The 20,299-nt window shown below is 40.5% G+C and overlaps 1 protein-coding gene across 1 annotated transcript; it reads right to left on the bottom strand.

Annotated features, from left to right (window-relative positions):
• Positions 1-6,941: 6,941 nt before the first annotated feature.
• Positions 6,942-14,288, bottom strand: LOC124289581 (alpha-L-fucosidase-like). Its single transcript, XM_046726153.1, has 8 exons — positions 13,868-14,288; positions 13,257-13,363; positions 12,745-12,875; positions 12,217-12,350; positions 11,350-11,447; positions 10,636-10,768; positions 9,608-9,778; positions 6,942-7,628 (listed from the first exon to the last, which is right to left on the bottom strand). The coding sequence occupies exons 1-8, from the start codon at positions 14,236-14,238 to the stop codon at positions 7,394-7,396; spliced, it is 1,380 nt and encodes a 459-aa protein (XP_046582109.1). The 5' UTR covers positions 14,239-14,288; the 3' UTR covers positions 6,942-7,393.
• Between the last annotated feature and the right edge of the window lie 6,011 nt (positions 14,289-20,299).

Genomic DNA, 20,299 nt, shown 5'->3' with positions numbered 1-20,299 from the left:
CATTTGGACGTTTGAAAGGAAGGTGGCGTCGTTTGCAAAAACGATTGGATGTTGATGTAGAATTTGCCCCAACAGTTATTGCAGCTTGCATTGTCTTGCACACTATTTGTGAGTTAAGACAGGAACAGTTTCCAGAGGAATGGCGTTACCATGTTGATGATATGGCTGTTGAAGATAATGACAATAGTGACATATCGGACAACAAAGCCAAGGCGATAAGAGATACCATTTGTAACTACCTTGCAACTACAGGTCATTGAGTTTCTCATTGATTTCCTTGATGGCTGAATGCACAATTGTGCTGTATGTTATAGAAGTCTCTTTGTTTATACTTATATTCATTTCATGTTTGATTCATTTGATTGCAGCCTAATGAATAAAGCCTTGTAGTTTGACAATCTTTTAATTGGAAAATTAAATCAATTCACATACACTTAAATCGAGGACTAAACAGAATAACTTCCAAATGAAATGTGACAGTTTAACTCTGGTTGTAGAATAATCTATGACAATCTAAAAAAAACATTTTAAAGAACATTTTCACGATAAGTGATTTCTCACTAAAGATATCTTGAAAACAATAATTAACTAAATGTCACTCCTTACGAGAACGAAAGCAAGTAAAAATTACTGTTGCTGGCGACTATGTACTGATGATCACGATGATCACGCTCCTCTCTCTTAAGACGCTCCTCTGACTCTAACCTCATTTTCCCCATTTCCATCTTTTTTCATTTCAACATCAGGTTTGCGGTGTTCTAAAGACAAGAGCTTCTCTTCCTTTTTCTCATTACTTGATGTAAAACTGTCCATCACAGACGACAGAGCTATCTCTAGACGTGACTTTCGGGGTCTCTTCTTGTAGCCATCATGTTTCACATCGCAACCCTTCTTAGCCAATTGACTTTGTTTGGGCTGTAGTGTTTGACTGACAACATTTTCCTCAGATCTGTTAGTATCCCTTTCTGGTTCATCCTGACGTTGATCTGGCTCAGTTTCGAAGATATCTTCTGTTTCTGTCATATCATGATCAGATAAATTAGCAATACGACTGATGTTTACTTCATCTTCACGGGAGCTGTCGTCATCAACTTATTGTCTCTGAACACTCTCAACAACCTTCAGTGGTGATGTTATGGGACGAGAGCCAAGTATTCTGTTCAGTTCATCATAATATCGACACAAATGTCTTCCCTTTCCACTTGTTTTCATAGCTGTCTTGCATTGTCTGTAAGATCTCTTAAGAGTGTGTGTTGTTATTTTGCACTGTCAACGGATCTCTCAAAAACAAGGTATGTAAGAGCTCTACTTAACTCTTCATAGATAATAATACAAGGTTGTTGGACAGAATCTGAGATTTGAGGTTGATTTTGTTGATGGTGATGTACTGCTGGACGGTACAGTGATGGGAGTAAACCAGGTGAAGTCCTTACCAAGTCTGCCCAGAGTCGGTCTTTTGTGGAGAATCTTTCTGAGAAGCCATTGCATCGTGTGTACATGCAGTGTGTTGAACAGAATAGCAATCCCACCGACTCCTTTGCCAGGATGAAGTCGGCTGGTCTTAAATGTGAAACTGGGGGCTTCCTTTTTGCTGCTCAGGACCAGTCACTTCCAACTCGCAATCGCCTAAATGTGATTCTTAAAGAAAATATCAATATGAAATGTCGACTTTGCAATGAATTCACGGAGACTGTCCAACACCTTGTCAGTGGATGCCCTTCCTTGGCACAAACATCATATTTTAAACGACATGATGGCATGGCTCGTTGCTTTTACTACCGTCTCCGACATGCCTGTGGCTTTGACTCCGAGGTCCATCCATGGTACGACCCTGAACATGTCCAGGGCGTCATGGAAAATGATGCTTTCAAACTTCTCTGGAATAGGCCCATATACAGTCTCAGAAGAATTCCAGCCAACAAACCTGATCTTGTCCTTTTTGATAAAGCCAATGAATTTATTTATATCATTGAATGTTCTGTCCCTTTTGACACCAATGTGATTGTCAAGATTCAGGAAAAGCATGATAAATATGCTGACCTCGCCTTTGAAATGTCTCGCTTGCAACCCAAGTACACCGTCGCCAGGCTCCCCATTGTTCTCGGTGCCCTTGGTTTGGTACCTCCTGATCTCTTGGCGCAAATCAGGAGAGTGCCCGGGTTTTCCACCGGGAGCACAGCCCTTCTGACACTCTGGATAATGCAGAAGGCTGCAGTGTTGGGGAGCCTTCATATTCTCCGGAAAGTTCTTGGTGGGTTCGACTAGGCAGCGTTTCCTGGGAGAAGTCCCATTCGCTGTCTGGGCTGCGTGTAGAGGGGCGAGGGCCCTGAGCTGATGATGAGCCTTACCAGCCTGACTGTGCCAGGATCACCCGAACCCTCTCTGCTGCATACTATCTTTAATCTGTAAAACATAATAATAATAATCGATTCAGGTCCTCCCCTATTCCTTTGGAGTGGTTGATTGGACAAAACAAGACATCCAGAGTCTTGACCGCCTGACCAGAAGGATCATGTCTGATAACAGAGCCCACCACCCTCGTTCCTCTCTCAACCGTTTATATATGCCAATCAGTTCTGGAGGTCGGGGTTTGATTAATGTGGAGGCTCTTCATGATAGAATTTTAGTGTGTACTTTTGCACATATTTATTTATCGGATGATCCTCTGGTGATGCATATGAAGACTCATGATGAAAGCAAGGAATTCCACAGCTATTTTCAGCGTGCCAAGGTTGTTGGATATCATCTGAAATTTGAGGTTGCATTCGCTGATGGCGATGTACTGCTGGATGGTACAGTGATGGGAGTAAACCAGGTGAAGTCCTTCACCAAGTCTGCCCAGAGTCGGTCTTTTGTGGAGAATCTTTCTGAGAAGCCATTGCATCGTGTGTACATGCAGTGTTTTGAACAGAATAGCAATCCCACCGACTCCTTTGCCAGGATGAAGTCGGCTGGTCTTAAATGTGAAACTGGGGGCTTCGTTTTTGCTGCTTAGGACTAGGCACTTCCCACTTGTAATCGCCTAAATGTGATTCTTAAAGAAAATATCAATATGAAATGTCGACTATGTAATGAATTTACAGAGACTGTCCAACACCTTGTCAGTGGATGCCCTTCCTTGGCACAAACATCATATTTTAAACGACATGATGGCATGGCTCGTTGCTTTTACTGCCGTCTCTGCCATGTCTATGGCCTTGACTTCGAGGTCCATCCATGGTATGACCCTGAACATGTCCAGGGCGTCATGGAAAATGATGCTTTCAAACTTCTCTGGAATAGGCCCATTTTCTGTCCCTTTTGACACCAATGTGATTGATAAGATTCAGGAAAAGCATGATAAATATGCTGACCTCGCCTTTGAAATGTCTCGCTTGCATCTCAAGTACAGTGTCGTCAGGCTCCCCATTGTTCTCGGTGCCCTTGGTTTGGTACCTCCTGATCTCTTGGAGCAGATCAGGAGAGTGCCCGGGTTCTCCTCCGGGAGCACAGCCCTTCTGACACTTACATGGAAGTTTGCAGTTCTGGCTACCGCTAGTGCTTGGGTCTTTGAGGACAAGGTCTTGTCGAACATTACTCCGAGGTTACGTACAGTGTCTGATGGTGGTACAGTGGAGTTTCCTATGGTGATTAACGTCTGGGTAACCCTAGTTAATTGTTGTCTGGTGCCGATGACCATGTATTCCGTTTTCTCATCGTTGAGTTTGAGGAAATTACATGAAATCCACCAACGGATGTCTTTGAGACAACTTTCCAGTCTGTCTCGCTTCAGACAGATATCGTCCGGCTTTGCATTGATATACAGTTGATTATCATCAGCATATCCGTGAAATTTCAGACCGTGCCGACGTATGATATTGCCCAGTGGAATGATGTAAAGTGAGAACAACACAGGGCCCAGAACAGAACCCTGTGGAACCCCATAAGACATGGCTTGAGGATCTGATTTCTTGCAGTTGATGCTGACTTGCATTGTCCTTCCAGTGAGATATGAATCGATCCACTGAAGAGGAACACCCTTTATTCCAAGTGTATGCTCAAGACGGGTGAGAAGAATACCATGGTCAACGGTATCAAATGCCGCGGAGAGGTCCAGAAGGATAAGTAGGACAACTTCTTGCTTGTCCAAGATTAGCATGTTTGTTGATTTTTGGATTATCAAGTTGTTCTTCTATGTTTCTCTCAGCCCATATATTAAGCAAAGCTTTAGTCTGATCATCTATCAAAGCCTGACCATGACTACGACGACCATTGTTGCCTTTTTTCGGCATGTTGACTGTCAAGTAAGAACTGAATGATTGCCAAATTTCACAAACTGACAGAAACCAGACATTATGTCTAGACAGTTGTCTTCAAATACCAATGATGCAATATCCTGTTACTATCAATAACATCATAGATGATAAGCAATACAATTTGCTCACGTATCTAATTTTGCTATGCGTTCATATGACAAAATACTTTACGATTTTTCACATTTCCGCACGTTTTGATGGTGCCTGTGTTTAAAATTCTTCTTCTCCAGAACGGCATATAGTACAATCATGTTCGATATATCGTATTAAAGCCCACACTTCGGACTACTTAAAACGCTTCAAGGCATGTCGATATCTTGAATAGTGTTGGACTTATTGCCCTTAGAAAGTTGGTCAATTTTGTCAAAACGCATTTTTATAGGGTTCACAGCTCTGCGAAAACACAATGGATTTCATTTTCATGTAGCAAACTGTAGTAATGGAATGGGGAAGATTTGTGCTTCACATTTTTGTTATGTAAAAGTCAATAATTACGTCACAATTACGACACGAACATTAGGATGTTTCGCATTTTGCTCTTTGGGCATTGGAAAACCAGGAAGTGGGGATTGTTGCTTGATTTTACTGACGCTTCTTTCAGCTATTTCGCTCATCAGCTAGCTGATCAGATAGCTGATGAACGAAATAGCTGAAAGAAGCATCAGAAAATCTAGCAACAATGCCCACTTCCTGGTTTTCCAATGCCCAAAGAGCAATGCGCTTGACTTTTTGCCCACACCAAAGTCTCCAACATTTACCAGTTATCTCTCTTTTTGTATATGCCTGTATATATTGCTCAATTCCTTTGCTTTGTTTGACTGTGCATTCCTGTTTGTTAAAATCTAGCAAAAAACTCCACTTCCTGGTTTTCCAGTGCCCAAGTTGTTGAGTTCGGTTTTACGTCACATCGGCGTTATTCCAGCCATATAGTGACGAGATCAAGTTGGAGTTTTACACATTTTAAATACAAAGTCCCAAAAAGAGTTGTTTTAACATATATATTCATTACATTACTATTTACAAGTGAAAAATGACACAGCACCAAACTCAAAAACAAGCAATCTGTGACTCACATTACATAGTTATATTTTATGGTACAGGTCAACTTCCCTCAGGTACCTAACAAGCAGATCTTTCAGATTTAGCGCTTCATAATGTGAATCTCTTGCAGTCGAAAAATCCACGCAGTCAAGCTGTATATGCTTGATGGTGAACACTTTGAACATCGCAAGAGACACACATAGGAGGTCCATACCCATCCCTTTTCAGCAGATAGTCATGAGTAAACCGACTGTGGCCAATACGACATCGTCGTAAAATTACCTCACCACGTCTTGACTGACAACCCAAGTATGTATAACCAATTGCTGGCTTTCCAATGCCCAAAGAGCAATGCGCTTTTGGTAAAAACTGGGACTCCAGCAGTTTGTATACCGGTCTGACTGTGCCAGGATCGCGGGAACCCTTTCTGCTACATCATCATGATTGCAGGAATCCAGCACATAAACGCACAATATCTTATACATTTAAAACAGAATAAAACTTCACACACAAAACTGCGGCCATGGTAGTCGTACTTTCAAATCATCTTAACTGCACCACAAATTTTTTGAAAGGGTGTTTCACATATGCACTATATACACATAAATCTATGCGTCAGATAGCCAGGATCATGACAATTCCAGAACACTAATCGTTTTGACCGTAGACCCAAGGACAGCGGAGAAACTACTTAAAAGCTACATGAGCCCGCGACCCCGGCTGCATTTCACCGATCTGCTCTCGTGTCAAAAACGTGTTCTGCCTGCGTTTTGGACGGTTTCTAGCCTAGTCTGAAGACCGTCAGTATTGCCCAGGAGGCAATCCTAGATATTATTATTATTATTATTATTATTATTATACTAACATCTTTCTATTACTTCCTGTTGTGGGTCAGGTATAACATACTTGTTTTTTATTCCCAAGCACTGATATTGACTCTATTCAAGTGAAGAATAACGACATTTGTATCCCGGGGAAAAGAGGAAACTATTATAGAGTCTTCAAATAACCGGAAGTGACGTCACACGATCGGAAGTGACGTCATTTGACCGGAAGTGGCGTCATTATCTCTGGGGTTTCATGAACTTGACGATTAAGAGATGGAAATATACGTCCAGTTCTGTCCTCATTCCTCACAAGAATCATTCATATCTCACCCTCACCAAATTGTCACTTTTAAGTGAAGTAATATAAACGGATGTGATTATGGACCTTATATATGCATTCATTGTTAGGAATCAGAGGTAGAATCAGTCGTCATGTGATTATTTGGTTTACCAAACATTCTCTCTAGGGTTGTGGCTTCCGGTTATATCCTCCTAGCTTATGTGGGATTCTGGCTAACACAACCCAGAGGGAATGATTACGCTAATAATTACGAACAAACAAGTTGTTGTATGTAATTATTAGTAAACTTACCTCTGGGTTGTGCACGTAACAGCCTCCCGAGATATTCTATCTAACCTCCCCACTATATAATTCCAGAAGCCAGATATTCGGAAAATATGAATGGTTTCCTTCCGGAGGATTATGGGTAGAGCAGATCAAGGGAGGTAACTGAGCACTTCCGGATCACTAAAAGGTAATCAACTGAAGAAGAGACAATGGCTAACACAACCCAGAGGTAAGTTTACTAATAATTACATACAACAACTTGTTTGTCCGTCATTTGCATTACGCGCGTGCACAAATAGACTTCTTAACAAAAAGGTCCCAAATACCACGCGGTACCATCATGTGAAGTGTAATCAAAGCAGGTTTCTGAAGATCTGTATATTATTTTGAACAAACATGCAAATCATATACAGTGATGTATCCATGAACAACCTGATATAGAGATCATAATGTTTTTGTTGTATGCAGTGAAGGTAGCATTGATTTGTCTTGATTGATGTGTCTTTGTTAAGGATATCCGGCTCCCTGGTGAAGGTTCATCCGATTAAATTGCCAACCATTCATATCTGTGTAGTCGTCATTCCGTTGTCAATCAATTGTCGTTGTGAAGGCACAAGCCAACTACTTATGTCCTTGCAAAGACCTGTGCTATTCTCAACTAGTTATGTCATTGCGAAGACCCATGCCCACTGACATGGCATCTGGTTGACAGGGATGGGAGGGATTGTGATGCTGATTCCTTTGGGTGAAGCATTCTGCCAGGTGAAGGAGCCTTCAGTGTAGCCAAGGAGGTTGACTTTCATACCAGATTTTGGCAACGCTGATCCAAGGATGAGTTGACCTGGCTGTGGCCAGTTGAGGACAATGGCGTACACCGTCCCAGCTCTCTGTGTGTACCTGAAGAGAGATCTCACAGTTCAGTTTAAAAGAGCACTGAATCTGTTGGGTGTCATAACCTGTGACCAAAGTTGTGACCTTTAGAGGGTAACCCCTTTGAGTGGCATATTTCGAAATTGGTGAATCAGATAAGGAGAAACTTTATAGATGAACAACTTCTTTATTAAGGTGAATCTGTATTGAAACGTCGCATCGCCTGAATAAAGAAGTTGTGCATCTATAAAGCTTTTCCTTATCACATTTAGAAGCTGACAAAGCAGGCGGTAAATGAGAATGAAGCATAATTTATATAACAACAAAGTTTAAAACGTTGATTAGAAATTATCTGTTCCAGTTTCACCCAGCTTGTAATTTGTTCCACCATATTAGCCATTAGAAGCACTCAATAACTACCAAAGAGAGGGACAGGGGGTTGTGTCCCATGAACCAGGCATCTGCAAGTTTTGTGAAATGTATAAAGTTTACTTGTGAAATACCTAGTAAACCCTGTATGATCACAGATGTGTAAATGTCTGTGTGACACTTTGCCAGCCAAGGTATGTAATGTCTAAAGTATCTGCTAAACTGGTGTGCCTGTCATTCTTTGCCGGCCAAAGCATGACATGCAGAGAATACCGTCCATAGTCCTTTCATGCTTGTGTTATTATTCTGACCAGCCAATGCCATGTCTATGCTGGTGTGACTCTGTTAGTCTGGGCCAGTCAAGGTGTGGAGTATATAAGGTACCTACTAAACTTCTGGTGTGACTGTGTCATGGTCTGGGCCAGTCCCAGTCAAGGTGTGGAGTATATAAGGTACCTACTAAACTTCTGGTGTGACTGTGTCAATCTGGGCCAGTCAAGGTGTGGAGTATATAAGGTACCTACTAAACTTCTGGTGTGACTGTGTCAATCTGGGCCACCCAAGGTGTAGAGTATATAAGGTACCTACTAAACTCCTGGTGTGACTGTGTCACTCTGTGCCAGTCAAGGTGTGGAGTATATAAAGTACCTACTAAACTTCTTGTGTGACTGTGTCAATCTGGGCCACCCAAGGTGTGGAGTATATAAGGTACCTACTAAACTCCTGGTGTGACTGTGTCAATCTGTGCCAGTCAAGGTGTGGAGTATATAAAGTACCTACCAAACTCCTGGTGTGACTGTGTCACTCTGTGCAAGGTGTGGAATATATAAAATACCAGTCAAGGTGTGGAATATATATAATACCTACCAAACTCCTGGTGTGACTGTGTCATTGCTGTGCCAGTCAAGGTGTGGAATATATAAAGCACCTACCAAACTCCTGGTGTGACTGTGTCAATCTGGGCCACCCAAGGTGTGGAATATATAAAGTACCTACCAAACTCCTGGTGTGACTGTGTCATTCTGTGCCAGTCAAGGTGTGGAATATATAAAGTACCTACCAAACTCCTGGTGTGACTGTGTCATTCTGTGCCAGTCAAGGTGTGGAGTATATAAGGTACCTACTAAACTCCTGGTGTGACTGTGTCATTCTGTGCCAGTCAAGGTGTGGAATATATAAAGCACCTACCAAACTCCTGGTGTGACTGTGTCATTCTGTGCCAGTCAAGGTGTGGAGTATATATATAAGTACCTACCAAACTCCTGGTGTGACTGTGTCATTCTGTGCCAGTCAAGGTGTGGAATATATAAAGCACCTACCAAACTCCTGGTGTGACTGTGTCATGCTGTGCCAGTCAAGGTGTGGAGTATATAAGGTACCTACTAAACTTCTTGTGTGACTGTGTCAATCTGGGCCACCCAAGGTGTGGAATATATAAAGTACCTACCAAACTCCTGGTGTGACTGTGTCATTCTGTGCCAGTCAAGGTGTGGAATATATAAAGTACCTACCAAACGTCTGGTGACTGTGTCATTCTGTGCCAGCCAAGGTGTGGAATATATAAAGTACCCACCAAACTCCTGGTGTGACTGTGTCATTCTAGGACAACCAAGGTGTAGAATATAGAAAGTACCTACCAAACTCCTGGAGTGACTGTGTCATTCTGAGCCACCCAAGGTTTGGAGGCGTAGATGGCCTCTCCATTCACCTTCAACCATTCTCCCATCTGTCGCAGTCTCTCTTCATAGATTGGACTGATCATGCCATATTTGGTTGGCCCCACATTAATCAGCATGTTCCCTCCACAGCTGTAAATGAACGATACATGTTAGGTCACAGGTAGGACAGCTTTCTAATTCATTGTGCAGAGTCACATCCCTCACATAGGTACATAGGTTCATGTTTGTCAGATCTAAGGCATACTATTAGCCTAAGACCTTTGGATATTCCTCCCCCAAATGGATTATTTGAATTGGGACAGTAAGTTCAACCAGAAATCTTCAGAAAAGATTTGATTTACAGCGTACAAGATCGTAGTTCCACAACAATCATCAACAAACAATACATGGAAAGTAACAAAATGTGTTTAGGTATGTTGCCGAACAAGGTATTTATTCCAGTAAATATTGTATCCTATAACACAACACAATGAGTCATGCTTGCAGTAGCTTTGGGCTACTCTGGAGTTCCTTCTATATGATGCTGCTCGAAATGCACGTTTGTTTCAGTGTACCTCTGTTACATCAACTCTTCAATACAGCGGTGACATGGACTATGGGGTCAAGGAGCCTCGAGGCACTATATTGTTTAGGGTGTGTATCGCGGTTGTTTTTGTACCACTGTACCATCAGCAGTAAACGATGCTCATGTTGTCAACCACTTGTTTCATGTTGGCCATTACACATTTTAGTATTAGCTTTTCAATGTACATACATACTGATTAGAATTGGTCTTCAGCAACCCATGCTTGTCGTAAGAGCCGATAATCGTGTTCACTGACTTGGTTGACACATGTCTTCGTATCTCAGTTGCGTAGATCAATGCACATGCTGTTGGTCACTGGACAGTCTGATCCAGACTCGATTATTTACAGACAGCCGCCATATAGTTGAATTATTGGTGAGTGCGGCGTTAAACAACAAAACAAAGAAATCAATTTACTTACCTGACAGTTTCAGCCAGCACTGCTATAATCTCATCCATGGTCAGAAAATCTTCCAGTACAGCCTCTCGACGAAATCCCCAAGATTTCTTGTCAATTGTCATTGCATCCTCCCACTTCCTTGGCTGAAGTACTCCTTTAAGATGTTAAAATATATAACTGGATTGTCACATCCCATTGCTCTTACATGTGCAACAACGTCATTTGATAATCGCTTATCACACAATATTCTGAACCTAAGCTGATTCAAGAGCTTTCAGAATATAGTGAATTCTTTGATCAATTGGAATTCAGTGATCCCCATTGACATACACTGATACATTGAAACTGAATTGCAAATATACAACATGAAGGCTAGAGAATGAAACCTCACTGATGATACCTGAGATCGTGAAAAGAGTCCTGCCCTTTCGTTGGCATCCTCTACTCACAGTGTGGTTAAACAAGATATCAATTTCTTTTCTTTGACTTTTCTATTTCATATGATCAATGTTAGCTCCATGTGAGGTAATTATTGGAAGAGACTGGCCTTAATTATATCGTTTCTTACAGTGAGAATGATGGAGTGTAGCCTGGAGGTGTTCACTTATCACAATGAAGGCATATGTTCGAGTACCCGAATGTGTATAGTGTGTTTAACCATTTCCGATGTTATTGCTTAATGTAGGTTACACATTCTCACTAACTCATTCATTGACGTTTTATTTATTTTAGTACCTGGATTGTATCTGTCATGACATGTCAAGAACCCCCCATGGTGACAATGGTCCCCTTTTCCCCATCTGTCATTGGTGACAACCTTCTCCTTCACTGGGCTGCAACAAGACCATATTTAAGAGATGAAATGTATAACATGGTTAGAGCTTGATGTCGTGTTGGGGAGTCTTGTCTCGAGTCCAGTTCGTTTGCCATGAGTTATACCTAGACTATATGAATACCATTGCCTATACAAGAATCCCAAAATGAAAAACGCTATGAATGATATATTTGCCAAAGTTGAACAGAACAGAGTGACGTTCTATTATCAAGCACTTCTTCTTAAATTCACTTGCCTATGTTCTTGGAAGATACCAAAAGAGGTCTCTATTGTTAAATCCACGTTGACACTGAGCAGCTGGATAAATGCATGTACAACAAGCAGTTGTTACAAGTGGTGGTCTATTGTAGCTTTTTATGTATCAAATGCTGGTCTGTTGTGGTAACCATAAACAGACTGAATGAACCTAATTTCTTAAATGATAATAATGTCACACCAAATGACTGCACCAAATTGTTAACTATCAACCCTGTAATTTCCGCTTTCAGTGTATTTACACAAAGACATAGACTAACGCTGAGTCTCTGAATACATGTATATGTAATTTTGATTGTAACAAACAAACCCATTTAAATTGAAAAGAAGCCCCATGGAGACCACAGGTTCAGAACCTGAACCTGATAAAATCTAGACTTTCTTTATTTGAGGCTTTAACAATGCAGGGAGTGCTTGTCTGTAGGGAAAATGGTATGGGTCAAGGACTGTGTGACAGACAAACAAAGACCCAAAGTAAAAGGGTACAATGTATTACCACCGCAACCGTATACCTGTCATTGTAGAGCCAGGCCAGAAACTCCTTGGACCCCCAGTATGTGTCTGGTGCCAGCGGGTCTCCATCGGACCACACAATGTCCGGCTTGTAGGTGTTCACAAGCTCGTACAGCTCAGGCATGGTCTTTTCCTGAAATTGATTTGATTTTCATGATACATTGTGACATTGTAAACTCTGCAAGATCAATACGATTAATGTTCTGTTGGTTCCACAAGACACCTTTACAAAATCAATTAATGAAGCAGGTCAAGTGACCACACAAGCTGAACATTTTGTTCTGTGTCTTAGATGTATGAAGCTCCATATAACCAAGTAAGTTTCAGCTTTTGCAGGAGGATGTCTAGCATTGACTTCAGCCTTTCAGAAAGGCAACTTTTACCTTTCCTGCAGGACAAAGGATGGGTTTACGCCACTGGCTATGGGATGGTGGGCTGCATCACAAATGGATTTAGTACCATGTACCCAAACCATCATTGTCAAACTGAACTAACCTAACAAACTTACACTTTCATTCATTGCTGACCTTAGCAAACCTGTTGGTGGTGTAGTTATTGGCCTTGTCCTGTAGAAAGAGTGGGTGGAACCACTCATACAGGGAATGGTACAGGCCGAGGCGCAGATCTGTCTTGGATCTCAGTGATTGAGACATCTCACCTTTTGTTAACACAAGGACTCATATTATACACTTGGTTTTCAGATAATCTATTATCAAATTTAACAAAAATTCGTTGAAATAAAAATATTTGTGTAAAGTTTACTTGTTTCGTGTTGAAATCAGAAAAAATAAATGACCAAAACGCCTGGCTTGGAGTACACTGCTTCCTTGCCAAATTGATTGACTTCTCTTTGAATTCTTAAAGAAACACAACACATCGACATAACATTAAAATGTTATTTCAAATTTGCGAAACTTTGTCGGTAAAACTGCAGAATATGACATAAAAAACAAGTGAGTTAAACTATTACTAACTAAGATTAATAGATTTGTACAATGAAATATTCTTTAGGTTAAAATCAGCTTTAACGTATAGTTACCGACAAGGTCTCTCTTGGGGCCAACCATCATTGAGTTCCAGTTGAAACTGACGTTAGTTGGCCAGTTACAAAACCCTCCATGATGTTTAGTTATAAACACAATATATCTGGAAACAACATCAACTGGGGTGACATATATAATTCATGATTGAGTATTAATTAGATGTTAGGCTAAAATATGAAACACATTGCCCCATTAACCATTACTGTTTCATTAGGGATTGTTTGACAACCTGATATGAATTACATGTATTAACATTGTACTCAATGTAAAACGCTTGTTGAATCGCCTCACGATGTGCATGTACTGGGTGTGTTTTGATCACACATATTCTGCATATTTCTGAATAAATATTTTTAAAGCAAACTCATTTATCCTTTTCTGTGTGAGGATTTAATCATCCTAGCCTTTTGATCCAAAGGTTTTGTAGAAACATATCCATGTCGATGTGTGTTACGCATAAACACCCTCGCTCAGTCACTCACCAAATAACGTACACTCTCATCACTCTCATGCCACTCACTAACTCGGGCTGCCATGAAGCTATTAAACGATTAATTACTGCAGCAATTACAACATAGGCTCACTCAGTGAATTAATGTCAACATACTTAGCTCCAGAAGCCGCAAACAGTTCAGCCCAAGCCTCAGCATCATAAAACTCTGCCGTGAAGTCACTTGCAAAGTCAGCATAGGTGAAGTCAGGTCTATAGTTTTCCTTCATGTACTGCACATACATTGGATTTTTGTCCTCTTTCCATCGTTCCCAAAACCACTCGCTTCCAAAACTTGGTACTGAAAACAGTGCCCATGACACAAAGATTCCAATTTTGGCTTCATCATACCATGTTGGTAATGGCCTGGAATCTAGAGACTCCCATGTTGGGTCATAGCGGATCTCAGTCTGCTTCTTGTTTGCTGAACGTCCATCTGCTGTTGTTGATACAGCTAGGAATATGAGGACTAGCGTCTTTGTGTACATTGTCGAGGTCGGTCAGGTGTGTTTGTGATCATGTTTCAAAGTCTCTTTATGTACAAAATGAAGTCAAGGACAGTTGATTATAACAGATATCTATATCTTCAAGGTGAAAGGCTACATGATAATGAATGCACTTGCCACGTTTCTTATATGTCCGTATTGTCATAGCTGAAATGTACAGACATGTATTGACACTGCATTTGTTCAAGAGTGTCCAATCTTTCACCGTGGTGCCATTTAGCATTCACTGCCATTATTACGCTGAAATCGTCTACATGCTCAGTTTGTAACCGTACACAACATGCTTGTTCCTTTTATTCTTTTCAACAACAACACAAACGTATATTGACCATGATTAGATCTTTGGTTTTGCATTTGGACCGTGTCCTAAGTCCGTTTCCCCTCAAATGCATTCTTGTCTCTGAAACCATTTTGTGGCTCTGAAGGAGTAGGACGGATTGAAACGTGGCATGGATGTTTCTTTCGATGATGACATCATCATATTTTCATTCTATAAATTATGTGATATTTTGGAGAAATAATGATTTATACTTGAGTGGAATTTTTGTGTGAATTGTGACAAAATAGTTTCAAGTCAAATGCCATATTATAATCAAAGGTAGAAAACTTTCATTCATTCAGGCTGTCAATATTTATTCAAAGTAATCATTTTTTGTTATGCTTATGTTTAAGTTGTCTGTAAATTATATGTTATACGATCGAATGATTATGAGCGTGACAAAGAAATATAAGTAAAAAATCGATGACAGTTCTCATTCATCGATTTTAGTTTTAGTCGATCTCAGGCTAGGCAATATGAATACCGATGACGGTAGTGCGCTAGTAGACTTGGCCTATTTGTATTGTAGGCAATGGTATCACACATGGTGCCTCAGTGGAGTTTGAAATGATCCCACATCCATCATATCAAGTGTGGAGAGTACCGACAAGGCCTTTAATGTTAATACCCTGATAAGCCGACTTTTGAAATCTTCGAACATAATCACACATCAGGAATGCGAACTTAAATGTTAACAATATGTTTAAACATATCAACCCCGTCTGACTTGCTAGAAATCCTACCATGACAGGCCATACATGTTAAGAGACAATCCGAAAGAAGGCAGTTACAAATATCGTATTGTACAAACAATCAATTAAAGTCTTAGACATTTTACGACAAATACAATCTCCACAGATGAGTTAAGATATCAGCAGCTGCCTTGCTGACAATAACACCTTTTCTCTGAACAAGTTTTACTGCTGAAGCTATGGCAATTTTAATAGCTTTGCAATATATGAAAAGGACAATTTCACCATTTATTCAAATCGTTTCAGTAGCTGTAAGCATAATTATTCGTTCCAGATGAAATTTTAAGTCACCATCGACACACATATATTGCTAGCAAGGTTATCGTATTTTGCTGGTTCCTAGCCACTCAAGCTTATCAATACTAACTTCCCTTTTACAATACGTCACAAATCAGAAGCAGCAAATTGTAATTGTCAAGTGTCAAATAAGCTTCATTCCATTTAACCAAACATAGGACAGAATCAAATCACTGGACTACCTCGTCCAGATGAGGTTGTAATACGGCAATGTCGTACAGGACATTAATTACAATACGCATTGGATGGTTTCCTATTTATTGGATGAAGAACTGCATCCTCTGCCGCCATGGTCCAACTTTACCTGAACTTTTTAATTCGATTCCTTAGAGAAAAAAACAAACTTAAAAGTAAATATCTAACTTATCTGTCTGGTGGGGAAAATGTGTATTTTTACATCAGATTTGCAGTTTCAAATCACTATATCCAGTTAATTTGAAACTGGTTATTGTCACTATCTACTATAGCCAATGTAGATTTAGGAAATGACATGGACATCCTAGACATCATACCTCAGGGAACAATGACAGTCACGGTGCAATGTGAGTGGTTTTACGACTGCAATCATTTCCATGATCTTAATGCGTCACTGCTAAAAGCAAAGTCGATTTAACGGCGACTTTCCAAAGTCTACGTTGTATGCGTGATGGTCCTCTTATAGTGGGTCTGTTACACATTGTTTGGCGGGGACAAGGTACGCTGTGTTAGTCGAGACAAGGAAGTGAAAACAAAGTCTGTCACGGGTACATGGTCTACACGAAAACACTCTGCATAGATTGAAAATCATTATTCATAGACACATTTTGTATAATATTTCGAAAAAATAGCAAACATATGTTTGTATGTATGTATGTATGTATGTATGTATGTATGTATGTATGTATGTATGTATGTATGTATGTATGTATGTATGTATGTATGTATGTATGTATGTATGTATGTATGTATGTATGTATGTATGTATGTATGTATGTATGTATGTATGTATGTATGTATGTATGTATGTATGTATGTATGTATGTATGTATGTATGTATGTATGTATATGAGTGTGTGTGTGTGTACGTACGTACGCAGGCATGTCTGGCTGTCTGTGTGTGTGCGCGTGCGTGCGTACGAATGGATAATGCATTGCATTTGTTCGTTACAATTTGTTGTGAACATTATTTTAATATTGATACGAAAGCAGTAAACCTATTTCGTGGTTCGTGAGACACCACAGCTAGAGTTAGAGACGACTGTACAATTCTGACTCCATCATGAACATGTGTTTATGAATCACTATCAGTCCGTGATTATCCCTTGTAAGACCTCCAAATGCCTGCCATAAAAAGTGTTAAAGCTTAACTGACGTCTTTAATATTGTAACTTTAATCAAGCACAGTGGCGTAGCTACCATTATGAAAAAATCCCGGGCTTACACATGATTGTTGCTGAAAAGGTTGAGCAAGCCCTCAATACTATCTAAAGATAAAGCTTTGCAACGTATCGGGCTTGCACGAACAAATTGGCTTGCTAAGCGCCTGAGGCAGCTTCTGATCGAGTGTCTCTGATACTCTTTGAACTTTTCGTAGAAAAAGCATGGCCAAATGTATATTAAGGGTTGTGAAGTGTAACTTCCAAAGGCTGGAGTTGTTGGAAATTGCTCTCTTTTTAAAATAGTCATCATGCTTATTTTGATGTGTGGTCGTTTCTAGTGCTTTTCTAATGGGGATTTTGAATTATCTCATTCAGGAGTATAGACTGTTGCAGCAAAGCATCCGTGTATCTGTGTATTGCTACAACATATGTATGTATCCCCAAAACACAAGGGAGACTTGTTTAACAGAATGAGTATTTATAACAGGGACTTAAATTAGCGCCATGAGGATGCACCTGTGCGTGGATAAATGTCCATTATTATTAATATTATTAAATTCACGAGCATTTGTAAAGCTTATGAATGCTTCTTCTCCCAATTATTTGGAACGTTTTCATTTTATATGATAAATTTAAAACATACAGCATATGCTTTGTTCGTCAAAACAGAACACTACTTGTGAGCAAGCATCGTATCACGTTAATATTTTTCTCAGCATGTTGTGCAGTGAATCCGGTAACAAATTGTTCAACTTCAATGCTCGAACAAGGAAGTGTTTGTGGAGTATCGGCAGCCATGTAGATCCTCCAACTCTCTATTGACCTTGTCTGAGATACAGAACCTCATGCGTTGTGAGAACGTAAATGTTTTAACTGATATACGAGGGTTGGTCAAAGTGTAGTCGGCCTCACCTAGAAAATGTTACAAATGCAATTGTTTTTATGTTATATTTTTTTACAAATTAACTGTCATATTGCTTTTTGCTAAGTTCCAGCCTCACGATCCCAATTTTGTCTGACTTAACATCTTGGTATAAACACCCTCTCTCTCTCTCTCTCCCCACCAAAACAAAACAAAAAAACAACCAGAAGAACCCCCCAAACAACAACAACAACAATCAACCGCAAATTCTGCAATAAATGCATCACAAACTTCAGGAAACAAAGAGGAAGAAACATTTTGTGTGTTTGCGATAGGCAGACGTCCGCATAAAAAAGCAATTTGAAACTACAATCGCTTGTTAAAGTCACACACACACACACACACACACACACACACACACACACACACACACACACACACACACACACACACACACACACACACACACACACACACACACACACACACACACACACACACACACACACACACACACACACACACACATGATGTTTACTGACAGCTTGGTTTGGGGACACTACCCAACCCCTTTCAGATGACGTGTTCATAAGGACATAACTTATTCTAATGTTTTCACTTATTCATACATGATGCTAAGGGTTCAAACTAAACACTAAATGGTCACACAAGTGTCAGCTTCGATATCTGGACACAATGGTTTTGAAAGATTAAAATGGGGTTGTCCTTAAAAAAATATCCTCCGTCTAAGTATAAATCAAGCAATCCAAATGTTTGACTGTTGATGCAGACGGGAGGTCATCCAATACTATACTGAACTTATTTTATATGATATTAACTGAGGGCATACTATTATCCAAGAGGTACCAAATGACAGATCGTTTTTCATTTTCTGCAATTTTTAAAGAAATATTATGCCTCAATGTGTTGTGAGGACTCATATCTCGTTAACCACATTACCCACATAGGTAAAATTTTGGATATGGTTTTGCTTATGATTCCTTCATAATAACATGGAAGCTTTTCAAACATTGGATATCGAGAATATAGTTAGGCCGACTACTTTTTGACCAACACACATATTCACTACCGTTGGGCCCCTACATGTATCTCCTGAATTTTCATGGCGCCAACATCACAAAACATCATAGGCTGCATTGATAATGAAAGTGTAACAAAATCTCCTGAATATGTTGTTTTGGAATGAGAAGCACCCGGGGGCGGGAGAACAATTCTCAAGCCAAAAATCCCATCATCATACACTCTTCAAAAATTAGAAACGCATAAGCCACTTTAGAAGAATTTATTATGTTAGTATAAGATAGAATATTTCATGACATTTCAGTGGTCCATCATAAACAAAGCCTTTATTGTTGTGTTTCTGTTTCTGAGTCCACAAGATGGCGTCAAATCGGTACTTTGCATGACCACGGTTGGCAGCAATTACTGCTCGGCGCAGGCTGGATAAGTCTACGAAATCGCTCTTGCGGAATTCTTCCCCACTGTTCCCGCAATGTGACGGCCAGTTGTGAAAGTGTCTGAGGCGTACACGTCGATCGGAAACGCACTAGAGCCATACTGGAAACTGGGTAACGGAAACGCACTGGAGCCATACTGGAAACTGGGTAACGGAAACGCACTGGAGCCATACTGGAAACTGGGTAAGTTTCCGTTTTCTGGAAACTTGAAGGAAATGTAGAGAAACAGTCCGGTAACCTAATGGAAACTTAAGTTTCCATTTTGTTTCCGTTAGGTTTCCGGTGTCCAGAAACCAAGATTTTTTGCTGTGTTTATTGTTGTGTTTCTGTTTCTGAGTCCACAAGATGGCGTCAAATCGGTACTTTGCATGACCACGGTTGGCAGCAATTACTGCTCGGCGCAGGCTGGATAGGTCTACGAAATCGCTCTTGCGGAATTCTTCCCCACTGTTCCCGCAATGTGACGGTCAGTTGTGTAAGTGTCTGAGGCGTACACATCGATCGAGTTCATCCCATAGGTGTTCTATCGGCTGTAGATCTGGTGATCGGGAAGGCCATGACAAGACACTGACGTTAGAATTGGCAACGTAGCGGACCGTGACGCGTGCCGTATGTGAGTAGCTGATGCTTTTCATATCCATTTCAAGTCAGGCTATACCTACCCATGTCTCTCTTACAGACCCCAGAGCATATATTAACAAAACGCCACCAACTTTTCATTCTCATCCCCTGGCGCTGGGGTAGCTGAGAGGTTCAAGCGTTATCTAGTCACGTCGATGCCTGGGTTCGATTCCTCGGGTTCAACGTGTGAAGCCCATTTATGGTGTTCCACTCCGTAAATAGCTGGTATTTTGCTGAAAGCGGCGTAAAACTAAACTCACTCCCTCCTTCCCAGCTCCGGCAGTCAATGCTTATCCGATTTTCAACTCTGAAATGTTGACACTTGAGGGTTCTTCACCAAAAAATGCTTAAATCTA

This window comes from Haliotis rubra, unplaced genomic scaffold, assembly GCF_003918875.1.
Source record: "Haliotis rubra isolate DU_JTF1 unplaced genomic scaffold, ASM391887v1 Scf443, whole genome shotgun sequence".
Lineage (NCBI taxonomy): Eukaryota > Metazoa > Mollusca > Gastropoda > Lepetellida > Haliotidae > Haliotis > Haliotis rubra.
This window is presented reverse-complemented; position numbering and strand designations above follow the sequence as displayed.